The 16,934-nt window shown below is 47.5% G+C and overlaps 1 protein-coding gene across 5 annotated transcripts in view; it reads left to right on the top strand.

Moving 5' to 3' along the window:
* Positions 1-16,934, top strand: part of ADARB1 (adenosine deaminase RNA specific B1) — a 112,738-nt gene that overhangs the window by 59,696 nt on the left and 36,108 nt on the right. For all 5 annotated transcript variants that reach the window (XM_065942672.1, XM_065942671.1, XM_065942674.1 and 2 more), the window contains one exon: positions 15,670-15,744. In XM_065942672.1, coding sequence (XP_065798744.1) covers positions 15,717-15,744 — 28 coding nt within the window. In that variant the 5' untranslated portion in view covers positions 15,670-15,716. The remainder of the gene's footprint in view (positions 1-15,669; positions 15,745-16,934) is intronic.

Consider the following 16,934-nt stretch of genomic DNA (forward strand, 5'->3'; position numbering starts at 1 on the left):
GTTCCAAATTGGGGAAAGAGTATGTACATCAAGTCTGTATATTGTCACCCTGATTATTTAACTTCTCTGCAGAGTGAGTGAGTGAGTGAAAGTCGCTCAGTCGTGTCCAACTCTTTGTGACCCCATGGACTATACAGTCCATGGAGTTCTCCAGGCCAGAATACTGGAGTGGGTAGCCATTCCTTCTCCAGGGGATCTTCCCAACCCAGGGATGGAACCCAGGTCTCCCACATTGCAGGCAGATTCTTTACCAGCTAAGCCATAAGAGTACATCATGTGAAATACCATGCTGGATGAATCACAAGCTGGAATCAAGATTGCCAGGAGAAATAACCTCAGATATGCAAATGATACTACTCTAATAGCAGAAAGGGAAGAAGAACTAAATAACTTCTTGATGAGGGTGAAAGAGCTTAAAACTCAACATTCAAAAAACTAAGATCATGACATCTGGTCCCAGCACTTCACGCCTAATAGATGGGGGAAAAGTGGATACAGTGACAGATTTTCTTTCCTTGGGCTCCAAAATTGCTGTGGACAGTGACTGCAGCTATGAAATTAAAAGACACTTGCTTGTTGGAAGAAAAGCTATGACAATCCTAGACAGCATTTTAAAAAACAGTGACATCACTTTGCCTACAAAGTTCCATGTAGTCAAAATTATGGTTTTTCCAGTAGTCATGTATGGATGTGAGAGTTGGGTCATAAAGAAGGCAGAGCACCAAAGAATTGATGCTTTTGAACTGTGGTGTTGGAGAAGACTCTTGAGAGTCCCTTGGACTGCAAGGAGATCAAAGCTGTCAATCCTAAAGGAAATCAACCCTGAATATTCATTGGAAGGACTGATGCTGAACTGAAGCTTCAATACTTTGGCCACCTGATGCGAAGAGCCAACTCATTGGAAAAGACCCTGATGCTGGGAAAGATTGAAGACAGAAGGAAAAGAGGGTGGCAGAGGACAAGATGCTTAGATGGCATCACTGACTCAGTGGACATGAATCTGAGCAAACTCCGGAAAATAGTGAAGGACAGGGAAGCCTGGCGTGCTGCAGTTCATGGGGTTGCAGAGTTGGACACAACTTTGTTGTGTTAGCAACTGAATAACAACATGGGAACAGAAAGGCAGGGCAGAGTCAACCACGCAGGACCAACCAGTTCGGGTCATGCTGACAGGCTCTGGGCTGGAACAGTGACTTCTGGTGGCCTGGTCCCTGCCTGGGAGCCTTGGGGTGAGGCAGAAGGGTCTGGGGAGAGCTTGGATGGTGGTGGGCACTGGGGTTTGCACTGCTTCTGGCTGAGCCCTCTGCTGTCTCTGAGAATTGGCTCATTGGGGAGGGGCAGTCTCTCTTGGGGTCAGCAAGGCCTCTCCCCATGCCAGAGCATCAACAGAAAGAAAATACAGTTAAAGTAATGTGCCGTGTGGTGTATGAATGCCACATGGGAAAATACTGGACAGAGTCCAGGAAAGCAGAGTTAGCATGACCACTTCCATCAGCGGCATGAACAGCTGTACCTGAGGCTGGGGACAGTCCCTGGGCTCTGCCCACCAAGCTGGCCCACCGCTTGGGTTTGCACTCTGGTCCCCCCGCCCCACCCCCACCCCCACCCCAGGCCAGGGGTGGATTCTGTTCCCCTGGTGCCCACTGCCTGGAGCCTTGGGGAGGGGGCTGTGCAGGGCAACCTGTTCTGTGGGGCACATTTGAATGAGCACACCCATAGGTCTAAGGTAATAGAAGCTGCTCGATGTGACAAGACATGGCTCGGCTCTGCGTGCTGTTGGTGAATCTGGTGTTAATTTGTGTGCACCTTTGGAATACTAAATTGTAAAAGGGATGCTGGCATTACCGGGAAGGGAACATCTTTTTTTTTCTTTTTTGCAAGACACAGTCAGTCATGTTGAAAAGAAGAGTGACACATTGATTGACTTCTCTTTGGCTGAAGGATTCTGCCATTCATGTCCTCCCAGCTGCAGCTGCCTTTTGTTCGGAGGACAGGGCCCCCTAGACGTGGGAGAGTGTCTACACAGCCTGTCTGGATGAGGGGGGCCAAGAACGTGGGCCAGCCCGGGTGCAGGGGTCCCGTGCCCCGAGATGTGCCTCTGTGTGTGCGCACAGGAGTGTGTAACTGTGTGTGTGTGTGTGTGTGTGTGTGTGTGCGTGTGTGTGCCTGTGCGCCTGGCTGCCTGGGAAGGGGTGAGTGGCTCTGCCTAGCCTGGCTGCCCATATGCAGGTCGGTGGCGTTGTTCCCAGGAAACGGGGTCCTAGCCCCTTGTGTGGTTCTGCCTGGCTGCGTTACTTTGTGCAGTGTGTTTTATGAACTGGTCTCCTGGCAGTTCCACTTCATTACTGGAGGGCTCTGTGTGTTTTGAAGATGCTGGGCTTTTTCAGGTCGGATTCTGTTTGCCAGGGAGAGCATGTCTCTCCTCCCCCTTCAGGGTCATGTCCCTGCCTCTGTTTCAGGGCTGAGGGTCCCGGGTCACCCTCCGGCTGGTGGCCATCCGTCTGCCTCTGATGAGTGAGCCTGGGGCAGGGGAGGAGCTGCCCTCCCACGTGTCCCCGGGCGGCCGTCGCAGCTGTGCAGCTCAGAGGGTTGGCTGAGCGTCCACCCCAGTGGCCGCGGGGCCAGACTAGGGCCGAGCTGCCCCGGACTGGCTTGCTCATCATGGGGACCCAGGCTTTGGGGACTGTCCTCAGCGTCAGGGGCCGCCGGTGTAAGAGGAGGCGCAGCAGACGCTCCGGGAGGAAAGGTGAGTTGTCCTCTTTCGTTCTGAAACGCAGATCCTGGGTGCAAATGCGCTGTGGGAGTGTGTTCCGACTTGGGCTGTGAATTCATCTTTTTGATGCCGGTGATCCCTACTCTTCATTTAAAGCCCTCCTCTTCTTCTCTGGTGGCACTTCATAGACTGTCAGTGAGAGGCCAGCTTACAAAGGCAGATTTAAAAAAAACATGTCTAGAAACATGTCTAGAGATCCTGTTGGCTTCCAGGTTTAAAGTATTGTTTAGAAAGATGTTTATGGAATCTCAGAGGTGTGCAGCTTGGAGTCCTGGGGGATTCTCCCTCTAGAGACGGGTACTCTGTAATTTCCCTTCTGCTGACACGCTTCCTTACTGACTTTTCCAGCCTTAAAACTGCTCTTCATGCTGTTTACCACTGTTCTGTGTTTGCCTTTTAAAAACGCGGAGAGCGTTCCATTTACCACTTCAGATGATTTCAGTCTATAATTCAACTTAATGTGTTAAAATGTTAAAATCATTATTTTTTTCTTAACACCAGATTCAGAAGTTGCCCTTGACTATAAAAATCACACACTCCTGGCTTTGGGGCAAATTGCTGCCTTAAGAGATGTTGAGAGTTTGCTGTTTCCATGTAACATGCGTGAACTAACAGAAAATGTCATCAGTGCAAAGACACCCCTCCTGAGGGAAAAGCCGGGTGTTTTCTGGGTGCCACCTCGTTACCCAGCAGCCGACAGGGCTGGAAAGAGTCCTTCAGGAGCACCGTATCTTTGGGGTCTTCTGCAGCGGGAGACAGTCACCTCTCCAGGAAATAGAATGAGCCTCAGTTTTTAGTGCACTTCCCGAGGGGAGGAGGAGGAGGAAACCCATCTTGATACTGGCAGCCTTTCAATGTGAGCATCTTGCTGACTGACACAAAGAATCACACTGGTGGGAGCAGCGGGGCTGGCTCGCAGTGCGAGACCTCCAGGGGTGCTGTGCCCACATGCTTGTCCGGGACCCGGAGGCACGTGGGTGCTGCCTCTCAGCGTGTCCCTGCTGCTCCCACACCTGGGTGACAGTATCAGTCAGGCGTGGGAGAGCAAGATGGCAGGAAGACGAGCAGCAGGGAATTGAGACAAAGGCAGGAGCCAAAACTGCAAGAATTTTCATCCAAAGACCCTAACTTTTGACTTGCCGCCTTTTTTCCCATGGTTCTTCATCACTAGACATTTAAATTGGGGAAAGTTTTGAGAAGTGTAAGAACAATTGTGTCATCATTTGGAGCTTGCTGTAACTCAAGTGGTTTGGGTGAGCCCCACTGTACACAAATTCTGAATGTCTTCACGTGTGCTGGAATCTTTTTCTGCAGTAGGAAAGCTGTTTGCATTTTCAGAGCAGCATCTTGGGAGGTTGAGTGTAATGAGATGTAGCTGTGCTCTCTGCACATCGCTATGTGTGCACGCTCATGGTGGCCGCTGTACGTGCACGCTCATGGTGGACACTGCTGATGAGTGGGGCACACGTGAATGCCTGCTCCTGTTTTCCACACACGCTATGTTTGAACTAATAAAAATGCCTTTCAAATTTATGAGTGTTATTAGGACTGGCCATTCCGTTTATACCAAACTGGCAGCATTTTACAGGATTTGAAATGTAGTCTTTAGTATTGTGTAATTTTAAAGTGCTCCCTGTCATGTGTAAAGCCTGGTGTGACATGTGGCTTTTCGAATGTCATTGGTTGTCAGTACAGCATAGCAGCAGGCAACTTGCTCTCAGTAGTGTTGGGGTCTCAGTGGTTTTTCACTAATCCTAAATTATCCCTGTGGTCACCCCCTCCGCAAGGCAGGTGTTGGCTGTGGCTGTGGGTGAGACTCTGGTGGATTAACTCAGTCATCAGGAAATGAATGGCAGTTAGAAGAGAGTGATGTGCAGTTTAATTACCAACCACCAACCAGGACCCATGGGGCAGACGCTGCTGCTCTGGTGGGCACTGTGCCCAAGGCCCAAGGTGGGCTGGAGCCCAGGTCACACCCGGGGTCACACCCCAGCCTCCCCAGACCCCGAGCAATGCCGCCAGCTCCACTGTGGCCTCCTCCACTCCTGGCCTCTGGCTGAGAAGCTGAGAATGGGTTGGGGAGGGGAGGAACCCCATGTGAATAGGCTCCTGTGTTTGGGGATTATGGGCTTCCCTAGTGGGTCCATACTTCCACACTGGGTCCTGAGTGTTATAGCACCCTTATCTGTACACTCTGTGATGGTCGCTTTCCTGTGCTCAGGCCATCTGGGCGCCCCCATCTTTCCCGAATGGAGAAGTGGATAGGTATGGGGCTTGTTGTATAAATGGAAGCCCAGACCCACAGCAGTGAGCCTCCTCTGAGTACCGCTGGAGGACAGGGCACCAGAGACTGGGTCGACTTTCCCTGGTAGATGGAGGAGATACAAACAGTACCTGAGGCTTCAGGCTCCTTCCCTGCTTCCGCCTTGCTGAGAGAACACCTCCTTGTGAGGGGTGGAGCACTGTGCCAGCTGGAGGCATAGGGAGGGAGAACATTTATCCATCCACCCATCCATCCATCCATCCATCCATTTGTTCACCCATTCATTGATCTAGTCCACCCACTCATCCTACCACCCACCCACCCATCCATCCATCCATTTGTTCACCCGCCCATTCACTCATTCATCCAGTCCATCCACTCATCCTCCCACCCACCCACCCAGGCATCCTTTCATGCAACAAGTAGCTATTGGCACCCTCATGTGCCAGCACCAGGATTGGGGCCTGTATCTGCAGACATGGGTGATAGGTTGGTAGGCCTGGAGACTGCTCTGCAGCGGGCCACCCGAAGTGCCCTTTGGTGAGTAAAGAGGGAGGAGTTCCATGTCTGCCTCAGGAAGGAAGGATCTGAGCCAGTCTCTGGCAAGAGAAGGAGATACAATGTCTGCCAGGAGAGGATACAGGGAGGGGAAGTTGCTAACCTCTGATGAGCAGCAGTTGTGGACAGAGGGCCCAGGGCTCCCAGAATAGACTGTGACACATGTGTGGGTGCTTGTTACTGCACTTGTACTGATGGGCTTCCCAGCATGAGTGGGGACCAGGCTCCCTGGGGAGGAGCTCCTCCAGTGGGGAGCCTCGTCTGATAGTTGAAGTTCTAAAACAAACCTGGGGGGTTAGGTCTGTGGACTGTATTGGGTTGGCCCAAAAGTTCATTCAGCCCGATTCCCTGGGCATTCCCAGTCCCTCTGTTGGATGCCCAGGCTGGGAAGCCTGATGTGGGGCTCAGAACCTTCACAACAGCAGGGGAACTTCATTAGTATTATTGTTCTGTAGCGTGTGGGTCACCCACCCGACGGGGTTTGATTTTACTGTGGTTGTACACTTCTTTGTCTTTGGATGTAGTATCTTTTTTTGGTGGGTTCCAGCGTCCTTCTGTTGATGGCGGTTCAACAGCTAGTTGTGATTTTGGTGCTCTTGCAGGAGGAGATGAGCGCATGTCCTTCTATTCCACCATCTTTGTGCAGATCTGTCTTGATTCCCATAGCCATATACACAATAAGTCTTGAGGTCAGATAGGGCCCCTCTGTTCTTCTCCTTCACACTATGTTGGCTGCTCCAGGTGTTCGCCTCTCCGTGTGAACATGGGAACAAGATTTCCACAGAATACCTTGCTGGGATTTTATTGAGATTTTGTTGAATCTATAGGTGAAGTTGGAAAGAGCCAACACCAACATTGTTGAGTCTTCCTATCCATGTATATGGATTATATCTCCGCTTATTTAGTTCTTTGGTTTTGTTCATCAGAGTTTTGTACTTTTCCTCATATGGATCTTTTACATATTTTGTTAAATTTATTTCATTGGGGGAGTGATCCTAATGTAAACAATATTGTTTTTTATGTCAAATTCTAGTTCATTGCTCGTGTGTAGGAAAGCAGTTGTCTTTTGTGTTTTAGCTTCACTTTCTGCAAGCTTGATATAAGTGCTTCCAAGAGTCTTCCTGTCGGTTGCTGTGCATATTTAATTATTCTGTGTTGCATTTCACTAGGAAAACGACATTTTCTGAACCTAGTGCTTGAACCTTATTTGTTGTACACAGTCTGCCTTACCATGTTCAGTGGGTACTGAGGCTCTAAAGGGAAACTGAACTGAGCACCTATTGTTTGGGTGGTTTCCTAGAAAGGAAAATATTTCATTGTAAACTGTTATAAGTTGATTGTTTTGAATATTTTAGTGATACTACTCTGTTTAGAAAGCAAAATATTGGAAGCAAAATACAAGTCATGAATGCATTCTCTAAACATGCATGATTAAGTTGTTGATTTTGAAATTATTTTTTAAATTAAAGAATTTTGTACTTCAGTCACATTTGTTAAATAAAAAATCAGCATTCAATTTTTTCCCATAGCTGCAAAATTAGTCTGTGCTGTGCTTAGTCGTGTCCTACTCTTTGTGGCCTCATGGACTGCAGCCCGCCAGGCTCCTCTGTCCATGGGATTCTCCAGGCAAGAATACTGGAGTGGGGTTGCCATGCCCTCTTCCAGGGGATCTTCCCAATCCAGGGATTGAACCCAGGTCTCCCACATTGCAGGCAGATTCTTTACCATTTGAGCCACCAGGGAAGCCCCTTAGCAAGTTGGTTGATTTATAGTAAAAAGAATTAACATGAAGAATCTTCATTTTTTTTTTTTTTTTTTTTTTTTTTTACAATAAAAAAATAAAAACATTATTTTAATAACATAATACCCCTCATATAAATGTATTATGATTTAATCTGCATTTTATTTATTTTTTTTTTTTTTAATATTATTTTATTAGTTGGAGGCCAATCACTTTACAACATTTCAGTGGGTTTTGTCATACATTGACATGAATCAGCCATATAGTTACATGTATTCCCCATCCCGATCCCCCCTCCCACCTCCCTCCCCACCCGACTCCTCAGGGTCCTCCCAGTGCACCAGGCCCGAGCACCTGACTCATGTATCCCACCTGGGCTGGTGGTCCGTTTCACCATAGATAATATACATGCTGTTCTTTCAAAACATCCCACCCTCACGTTCTCCCCCAGAGTTCAAAAGTCTGTTCTGTATTTCTGTGTCTCTTTTTCTGTTTTGCATATAGGGTTATCGCCACCATCTATCTAAATTCCGTATATATGTGTTAGTATACTGTAATGTTCTTTATCTTTCTGACTTACTTCACTCTGTATAATGGGCTCCAGTTTCATCCATCTCATTAGAACTGATTCAAATGAATTCTTTTTAACGGCTGAGTAATATTCCATGGTGTATATGTACCACAGCTTCCTTATCCATTCATCTGCTGATGGGCATCTAGGTTGCTTCCATGTCCTGGCTATTATAAACAGTGCTGCGATGAACATTGGGGTGCACGTGTCTCTTTCAGATCTGGATTCCTCAGTGTGTATGCCCAGAAGTGGTATTGCTGGGTCATATGGCAGTTCTATTTCCAGTTTTTTAAGAAATCTCCACACTGTTTTCCATAGTGGCTGTACTAGTTTGCATTCCCACCAACAGTGTAAGAGGGTTCCCTTTTCTCCACACCCTCTCCAGCATTTATTGCTTGTAGACTTTTGGATAGCAGCCATCCTGACTGGCGTGTAATGGTACCTCATTGTGGTTTTCTTTGACAAAGGAGGCAAGGATATACAATGGAAAAAAGACAATCTCTTTAACAAGTGGTGCTGGGAAAACTGGTTAACCACTTGTAAAAGAATGAAACTAGAACACTTCCTAACACCATACACAAAAATAAACTCAAAATGGATTAAAGATCTAAATGTAAGACCAGAAACTATAAAACTCCTAGAGGAGAACATAGGCAAAACACTCTCCGACATAAATCACAGCAAGATCTTCTATGACCCACCTCCCAGAATATTGGAAATAAAAGCAAAAATAAACAAATGGGACTTAATGAAAATTAAAAGCTTTTGCACAACAAAGGAAACTATAAGTAAGGTGAAAAGACAGCCCTCAGATTGGGAGAAAATAATAACAAATGAGGAAACAGACAAAGGATTAATCTCAAAAATATACAAGCAACTCCTGAAGCTCAATTCCAGAAAAATAAACGACCCAATCAAAAAATGGGCCAAAGAACTAAACAGACATTTCTCCAAAGAAGACATACAGATGGCTAACAAACACATGAAAAGATGCTCAACATCACTCATCATCAGAGAAATGCAAATCAAAACCACGAAGAATCTTCATTTTAACAATTCTCTCTTTAAAAGGTTGTAGTGTCTGGCTCCTAACTGAAACCCATAACAGTCATTAAGAATATGTAAAACTTTTTCAAAACCATTCTTTTCAGAGCATAAGGTAGATTAAAGCGAGTAATAATTACTAGTAAGTTTTGTCAAGTTTACTGTCTCTCTTAACATTTTTTAAATTTTTAGTGAATTCCTCAAGATAGCTTTTTTTTTTTTTTTACCAGCACAACAGAGAATTCATGTTCTGATGCATCTTGAGTGTGAATAAGTCCTGTTCGTCGTGCTTTATTCCAGAAAACCTTCTTTTCACCAAGAGAGGGGAGGCATGTGTGCATGTTGGTGTTTCCACAGTGAGAGATAAGATGCGGAGAGAAATGCTATAGTTTACGTATTTATTTATACTTTGTCTTACATCAGAACCACCTACAAGTGTGTAAGGAATCACACAACAGATGACCATCTACCCACCAGCCACTTAGAAAGTAAAGCTTTGCCACTGGGTGGAGTTATGGGAAGTCAGACGCAAACCCACAGGGAACCGACACTGACCCAGGGCCCAGCCTCCTCTTCCTCCAGGGGTCACCCCAGGTCCGGCCCCACTTGTTATAAAGTGCGTTGGTCAGTGGTGGGGAAGCCCTTCTGTCCTGAGTCTGTCTCTCTGCCCTGCGTCCATGAGCCGTGAGCACATTCTGGGGCCACATCCTTTCCAGTCTGGGAGGGCCAGCCCCACCTCATTGCTCCTCAGTTCAGAGTTTTCCTAATTATTCAAATCTGATTATTTCTCCACATAAACTTCAGCGTCAGTGTGTCTAGTTCTGCTTTAAAAAAGGAAAGTTGAAATTATAACTGGAACCAAGTTAAACTGAAATCCCAGGTCTTTTGATGCCAAGTTTAATAGTCTTTCCATACCTCACTGCCTATTTCTTAATGCTTTGGGGGAATCCTGCAAAATGAAGAAATTATTCGAATGTTGCTATCAAATAGAGCTTTTCTTTAACTAGCGGTTCCTGGAATTTTGTCCGTATGGGGTTTTTGATGGGATTTTCATCCTTAGGTGTTTGTGGTCCAGGCCATGTAAGGTGCTTTTCAGAATGAAAGAAAAATGGTTATGTAAAATGCTCTGAAGTGCTTGTATTTGCCATTTTGCTTTGTTTTATAACCTTCAGTATGAAAGCTGGCATTTGCGCAAGCTGGAAGTCCCGGCTTCTACCCTGCAAGAGGTCTCTGGCTTCCATTCTGTTCCACGCGTACTCACCGGCACGGTGCACAGCCTGGCTATTTTCTACTGTGAGACATTTTCCCTGTCCTTTTATAGGACTTGAGTATGAAAGAGCAGGAAAACAAGGCACGTCCTGTAGACCGAGTGAACTCTGGGGCCACAGGACTCCTCCTGTGGCTCAGACTGCCCGTCATGGTCACTGGCGGCGTGTGTTCCCCTCGTCCCAGACCCCAGGGAAGCCGGCCTCTCAGCACACCAGTCTCTGATTAGTTACATATGAATATGAGCATACCTTCTGCCTACTTTTAAATTGGCATTTTTATTTTGAGAGAATCTACATTCACGTGCAGCTGTGAATACAGGGGAATTGTGTTCCCTTTACATGGTGTGCGGTCTCAGTGAGAGGCAGACCCTGGGAAGAGGTCCAGAGCATCTGATGTCACCAGGACCCCGACCCCCTTGTGCCTTGTAGCCACGCCCACATCCTCCCCAACCGCCACAACCACTGCTCTGCTCCCTGGGCTCCTGACCATTTTAGGAGCCCTTGAAAGTTGACCCTTGAACTGCGCAGGGTTGGGTGTCGACCAGAGCTGCCATCAAAAACCCATGTAATGGGTCGTCGGCCTTCTGTGTCCCTGTCTTTGGCCTCAGCCGGCCTTGGGGTGTGCAGTGGGCAGTGTGCGTTTAGTGAGAGAAATCTGTGTCTGAGTGACCCACGCAGTTCAAGCCTGCCTTGCCCGAGGCTCCCAGTGTGTAAATAGGTGTAATGTATGTGACCCTTGGGTTGGCTTTTCCACTCAGCTGAGTCCTCTGGAGACTCACCCAGGTTGTTGCTTGTTGATGGTTGGTTGCTTTTTATTGTCTGTGGTGCTCCAGGTGTGGACGGTCCACAGTGTGTCCAGCCGGGCACCTGCAGAAGGGCATCTGGGTTGTCTCTGGGTTGGGGCTGTTATGAATAAAGTTGCTGTAAACATTCTCCCACGCTGTTGTTTTTTTTTGTGTGTGTATGAATGTAAGTCTTCATTTCTCTGGGATAGCTGTCTGTGTTCGGTTTTAAGAACCCACCAGGCTGGTTCCCAAGTGGCTGTGTGGTGATCCAGTTCCCCTTGTCCTCGCTGGCCTTTGGGTCGTGGGTCCTCTGCATCAGCCATTCTCGTAGGTATGTGGTGGGTGCTTGTGATTCTTAGGCCCTTTCCCTTGTGGCTGATGACGATGGACATCATTTCCCGTGTGTTTCTGTCTGTCTGCACTCTTTGCTGAAATATCTCTTTCTCATGTGAGTGTGTGTTCTGTTCTTGAGAGTTATGTTCTATTTGTTGCATGTGTGGTTTTCACTTATCTGCTCACAGTCCATAGCCGGTCTTTTCATCTTCTTAACATGGTTGTTAACAGAGCAAAAGCCTTAAATTTTGATGGGTTCCAGTTTATCCTTTTCTTCTTCTATGGATTTGATGGCTAAACTTCACCCAGTCCTGAGTTTGGGGTATGATTCTTGTGAACATTTTCTAGTTTTATGCTTTGTTTTAAGCCTGTGGTTCATTCCGAGGACCTGTGTGGGGTGTGAGCTGAGATGGCTGGTTGACCCAGCGCTGTCTGTGGACAGGCCGTCTTCCCCTCACTGTGTGGCTCGTCTGCCTTTGTCAACAGTGAATGAGTATGCTGTGTGGGCTGGTCTCCGAGTCCCCTGTTCTGTTCTGTGTGGTCTGCCTGTCTGTCTTGGTGACGTGGGCTGTGTAGGCTGTGTTGAGATTGGTTACTGGTTCCTCCCACTTCTGTTTTGATTGCTGCTTGAAAGCCCTTCTCAGATAATGCTGATGTCCTGGGGTAGGCATCTGTTGCCTTCGTTCATTCAGTTTGAGGTTCTCAGTCTGGTGAGTGACTTTGAGTGCAACCTGGCATATTATGTTACTGGATCCGAATCCTGCTTGACCCTCTGTTTCAGCTGCTTTCTCTCATGGCCTTTGTAAAGGAGGGGAGACCTGCCTCATTGCTGCCAGTGGGAGTGCACGTCCAGGCTCCCTGGCCTCCTCTGGCACTGCTGGGTGGGGCCTCCTGCGCCACCCCAGCGAGGAGGGGGCAAGCACCTGGGTGCCACGGGGTGGGGGTAGTCCAGGCTCCCACCTCTTCTCCCTGACTGCATCGCAGGCGGGGTAGGAGGGGTCATCACAGCCCAGAGGGGATGGGACTCAAGGCTCCCCCACCCCATTTCCTGCTGGGTGGGAGGCTGGGGTCTGGCTGGAATGGAGCAGTTCAGTCTGTCAGCCTCCTGTCCCACTGGGAGGGCCTCTCCTGGCCCCTTGGCCAGAGAGACAGTTTTGTTGGGAGTTTTGGTCTGCCCACTGGTGCTTCCAGGTTGCTGGTGTCTTCAGCTCCAAGTCTGGGGTGGCGATACAACCAGAAGACTAGGGGACTCGCAGCCACACCATCCTCGGCTCCCAGCTGCTCTGCCGTCTTCTCCCCTACCCCTGCCGAGCCTTCTCGCTGTGCTGTGCTGTGCCGTCTGGGGTTTTCAGTCGGGCTGAAGGGGAGGGGACGGACGTGCCCTCTGACCTCCCTCCACATGAGCCCCTCTGCCCGCTTTGAATCCAGCTCTCAGCCAGAGAGAGCAGGTGCTTAGACGGCTTGTGTGGTTGCTTCCAGGACTGGTCCTCCGAGTCTCTCAGCAGCGCTTTGTAAGTCCTTTCTCACTCAGCCTCTGTGCTTCCCAAACGCCCCTCCCCTTCAGGCTCAGCTCAGCCACCGCACGAGGCTCTCCAGAGCACCCATACCTCACCCGGGTGAGGGGCGGTCAGCACTCATGTCCATTCTAGATCTCAAGGGAATTACTTTTAGTAACAGTCTCCATAGTGGGAAGGTTAAAACACACCCCAGGACAGAACTTCAGCCTGAACCCCACATCCCCGGCAGCACCAGCACTGCCAGCTCCTACTTTCTCCCACTGCACTGGATCATCTTTATAATAAATCCCAGTTACCATTTCATCTGTAAGCATTTCGTTATATATCACCAAAAGATAAAAACACTATTTCCACACCTAAAATGATCAAAAGTAATTCCTTAATATAGTCAGCTATCCAGATAATATTTTTATTTAAGTTTCTCAGTTGCAGATTCTGTCTGATTCGTTTTAGGTTCTTATAGTATCCAGTACTGTGCTTTTCATATAGTAAATTTTCAGAAAATATATGTTGAAGTAATTCATGAATATAAAATATTAATACTTTGAAAACTATCTGAAACACTTTCTTGAATAAAGGAGTCTAAATAGAAACTCATAGAGACTTCTGGCGACCCAGTGGGTAACACTCTGTGCTTCCACTGCAGGGGCCCGGGTTTGATCCCTGCTTGGGGAACTATGATCCCACATGCTGCATGGCACAGCCAAAACACAGAAACCCATTTAACTTTTAACTCATTTAACTGTGTATTTGCCAGATACACAGTAAGGGTTAATGTTATTAACAAATGATTGTCATGGAAACTATTTTATATATGTGTTATATGAGAGAGATGTATAAGAAATAAGCATGATTTAGCTCATTTTAGTCACCATTTTCTTAAAAGCAATAAATTTGCCTTTTGCTGATTTATAATTTAATTTGTATACAAAGCAACATGTTACTACAAAATTTGCAAATCTCTTTTTTTTTCCCTCAATGGCAATTTGATGGTATTCTTTATTATGGGTTTAGAAAAGGCAGAGGAACCAGGGATCTAACTGCCAACATCAGTTGGATTATAGAGAAAGCAGGGAAATTCCAGAAAAATATCTGCTTCTGCTTCATTGCTAAAGCCTTTGACTGTGTGGATCACAAGAAACTGTGGAAAATTCTTCAAGAGATGGGATACCAGAACAGCTTACCTGTCTCCTGAGAAACCTGTATACAGGACAAGAAGCAATAGTTATAACCGGACGTGGAACAACTAACTGGTTCAAAATTGAGAAAGAGATACGTCAAGGCTATATTTTGTCATCCTGCTTTTTAAACTTTTATGCAGAGTACATCGTGCAAAATGCTGGACTGGATGAAGCACAAGCTGGAATCAAGGCTGTCAGGAGAAATATCAACACCCTCAGATACGCAGATGATACCACTCTAATGGCAGAATGTGAAGAGGAGCTAAGGAGCCTCTTGATGAGGGTGAAAGAGAAGAGTGAAAAAGCTGTTTTGAAATGCAACATTCAGAAAACAAAGATCATGGCATCCGATCCCATCACTTCATGGGAAATAGAAAGGGAAAGTGGAAACAGTGACAGATTTTATTTTCTTGGGCTCCAAGATTACTGTGGACAGTAACTGTAGCCATGAAATGAAGATACTTGCTTCTTAGAAGAGAAGTTATGTCACACATAGACAGCATATTAAAAACCAGAGATACCAGTTTGCCACCATAGTCAAAGCTATGGTTTTTCCAGTAGTTATGTACCATGTGAGAATTGGACCATAAAGAAGGCTGAGTGCTGAAGAATTGATGCTTTCAAATTGTGGTGCTGGAGAAGACTCTTGAGAGTCCCTTGGACAGCAAGGAGATCAAACCAGTCAATCCTAAAGGAAATCAACCCTGAATACTCATTGAAAGGGCTAATGCTAAAGTTCCAATACTTTGGCCACCTGATGGGAAGAGCCAATTCATTGGAAAAGACCCTGATGCTGGAAAAGATTGAGGACAAGAGGAGAAGTGGGTGGCAGAGGATGAGATGGTTGGATGGCACCACCGACTCAATAGACGTGAATTTGAGCAAACTTTAGGAGATAGTGGAGGACAGAGAAGCCTGGCATGCTGCAGTCCATTGGGTCCGCAAAGAGTCAGACATGACTTAGCAACCAAACAGCAGCAAATATGTTAGTATAATCCTGCAAGGTACAGCCAAAATATTTAGGAAGAGGAAACTCTTGAATTTGTTAAAAATTATATAATTGGAATAATTGTTCTTTGAGGATTTCCTGTGGTTTCTCCTGCCAACAAAATAATAAGTTATACACGGTTAAGAAATTAGATCAGATTTGAGGAATTACCTCCTTTTTAATGTCATCCATGTGATGCTGCTCAAGATGAGGGGACTGGTGGGGTGAATGCTGAGGCGTGTTTGTTCTTGCTCCACAGCTTTATCTTATGACCCAAAAACTCTACTGAAGTCTTCCCAGAGCAGAGATCATGTGGCAGCCGGGCCTGAGTTCTTTCTGGGGTCTGTCTTGATGAGGAGTCTGCTCATAGGTCTTCATCCTGTCCTGGCTTGGAGCTCTCCATGGTCCTGACCCCAGAATCCAGGCTGCCTCTGCAACGTGGCCTGAAATCTGCCCCACCCCCACCCCCACCCCAGCTGCAGAGTCCTGGCCGGGACCCTGGGGTTCCTGACACGTGCTCAGGACGTGGGAGTGTCAGAATGCTGTCCAGAGGGCAGACCTAACCATCCTGTTTCGCCATTTTCCCACAGAGGAGACTTAACTCACGTTCCTTGTCCACTCATTGTGGTCTTCTTGATGTCTTTCAGACAGAAACAGCCTCCGCCAGTCAAGAAACCCTCAAAAGTATTTTGCCATGGATGTAGAAGATGAAGAAAACATGAGTAAGATCCAGGCCTATCCTGTAGTGTCAAGTGGCTCATTTTTCTATTAAAATCTTAGTGTTTTAAATTTATCCAGTGGGACTGATTTGGGGAGGGTGATTTTTTTCCTTCAATACAGCCTGTTCACAGAAGCATGTGTTTAATTTTCATATATTCTCTACAGTAGGTCTTGGAGTCTGCTGTGGGCGTTTTCCTTATAGCGGTTTGTCTGAATTTTTATTCTTCTTTTCACCCTGGGGCCCCAGTGCACATGGCTGAAAGGAGGGGCCCAGCTTCCAGGCACACATACTATAAAGCCGCATGCTTCGTGTCCCTGTGTGCTTCTTGTAATAATGGCCCTGATTTCCATCTGTTTAAATCTAAGGTGGCCTTTGAGATTGGCCATGTAGGTGATGGTGCCTAGAATCTTCAGGTGCAGTGGGCTGTCCTGCACTTTGAGGGAAGGGCTCACACGAGTCTCTTGGTCTTGTTTGATGAGCCTCAGGGCTAGAGTTGGCTGAAGCCCTTCCTCACTGCCCGCCCTGGGCCTTGGCCCCACCCTTGACGCTGTTCCCTGTAAAGAGTCAGTAGACACACTTCTCTGTTCTGTTTATTGCTGATCCTGGGTAGCAGAGCAGTTAGATCAGGTTAAATGTTCCCACAGAGGCTGGGCGTGTTCTGTAGGGAGGTCACAGCGGAGACCTGAGAGTTCTGGTGTGTGTAATGTACGCCCTTCCCTGTTACCTGTGTGTGTTGAGGTGTCCCTGGAAGAGCCCACAGGTGTAAGGGATGAACGGTCACTCAGGATGAGGACACACCTCAGCCCAGTGTCCTGCGGCCTCACCCAAAGCCTGTAGCCGAGGCATTGGGGTTGTCATGTCTGCCCATAAAATCCAGGACTCTGTCCCCGAGGGTAGTGGGTACCGTGGGTTGCTGGGTCTCTGCCGGGTGACCCTGCAATTGTGTGCCCTCATGTGAGAGGCCACCCCGGGACACTGGCATGAGAAGTCGTGACCAGGTACGGTTTCAGGCCACGTGGCAATGCCTCCTCCCATGGCGTGGGTGCAGCTCTGGCTGCCTGCACTTTCTCCGGGCTGCTGCCCCAGCAGTCACTCTTGGGGAGCTTTGGGGCCAACCCACTCCCCACACCCACTGTCACCCATGCAGCCCTCCCCCTGACATCAGGACTGTGAGCTGTCGTCCTGACTATC

Source organism: Muntiacus reevesi, chromosome 8 (genome assembly GCF_963930625.1).
Source record: "Muntiacus reevesi chromosome 8, mMunRee1.1, whole genome shotgun sequence".
Lineage (NCBI taxonomy): Eukaryota > Metazoa > Chordata > Mammalia > Artiodactyla > Cervidae > Muntiacus > Muntiacus reevesi.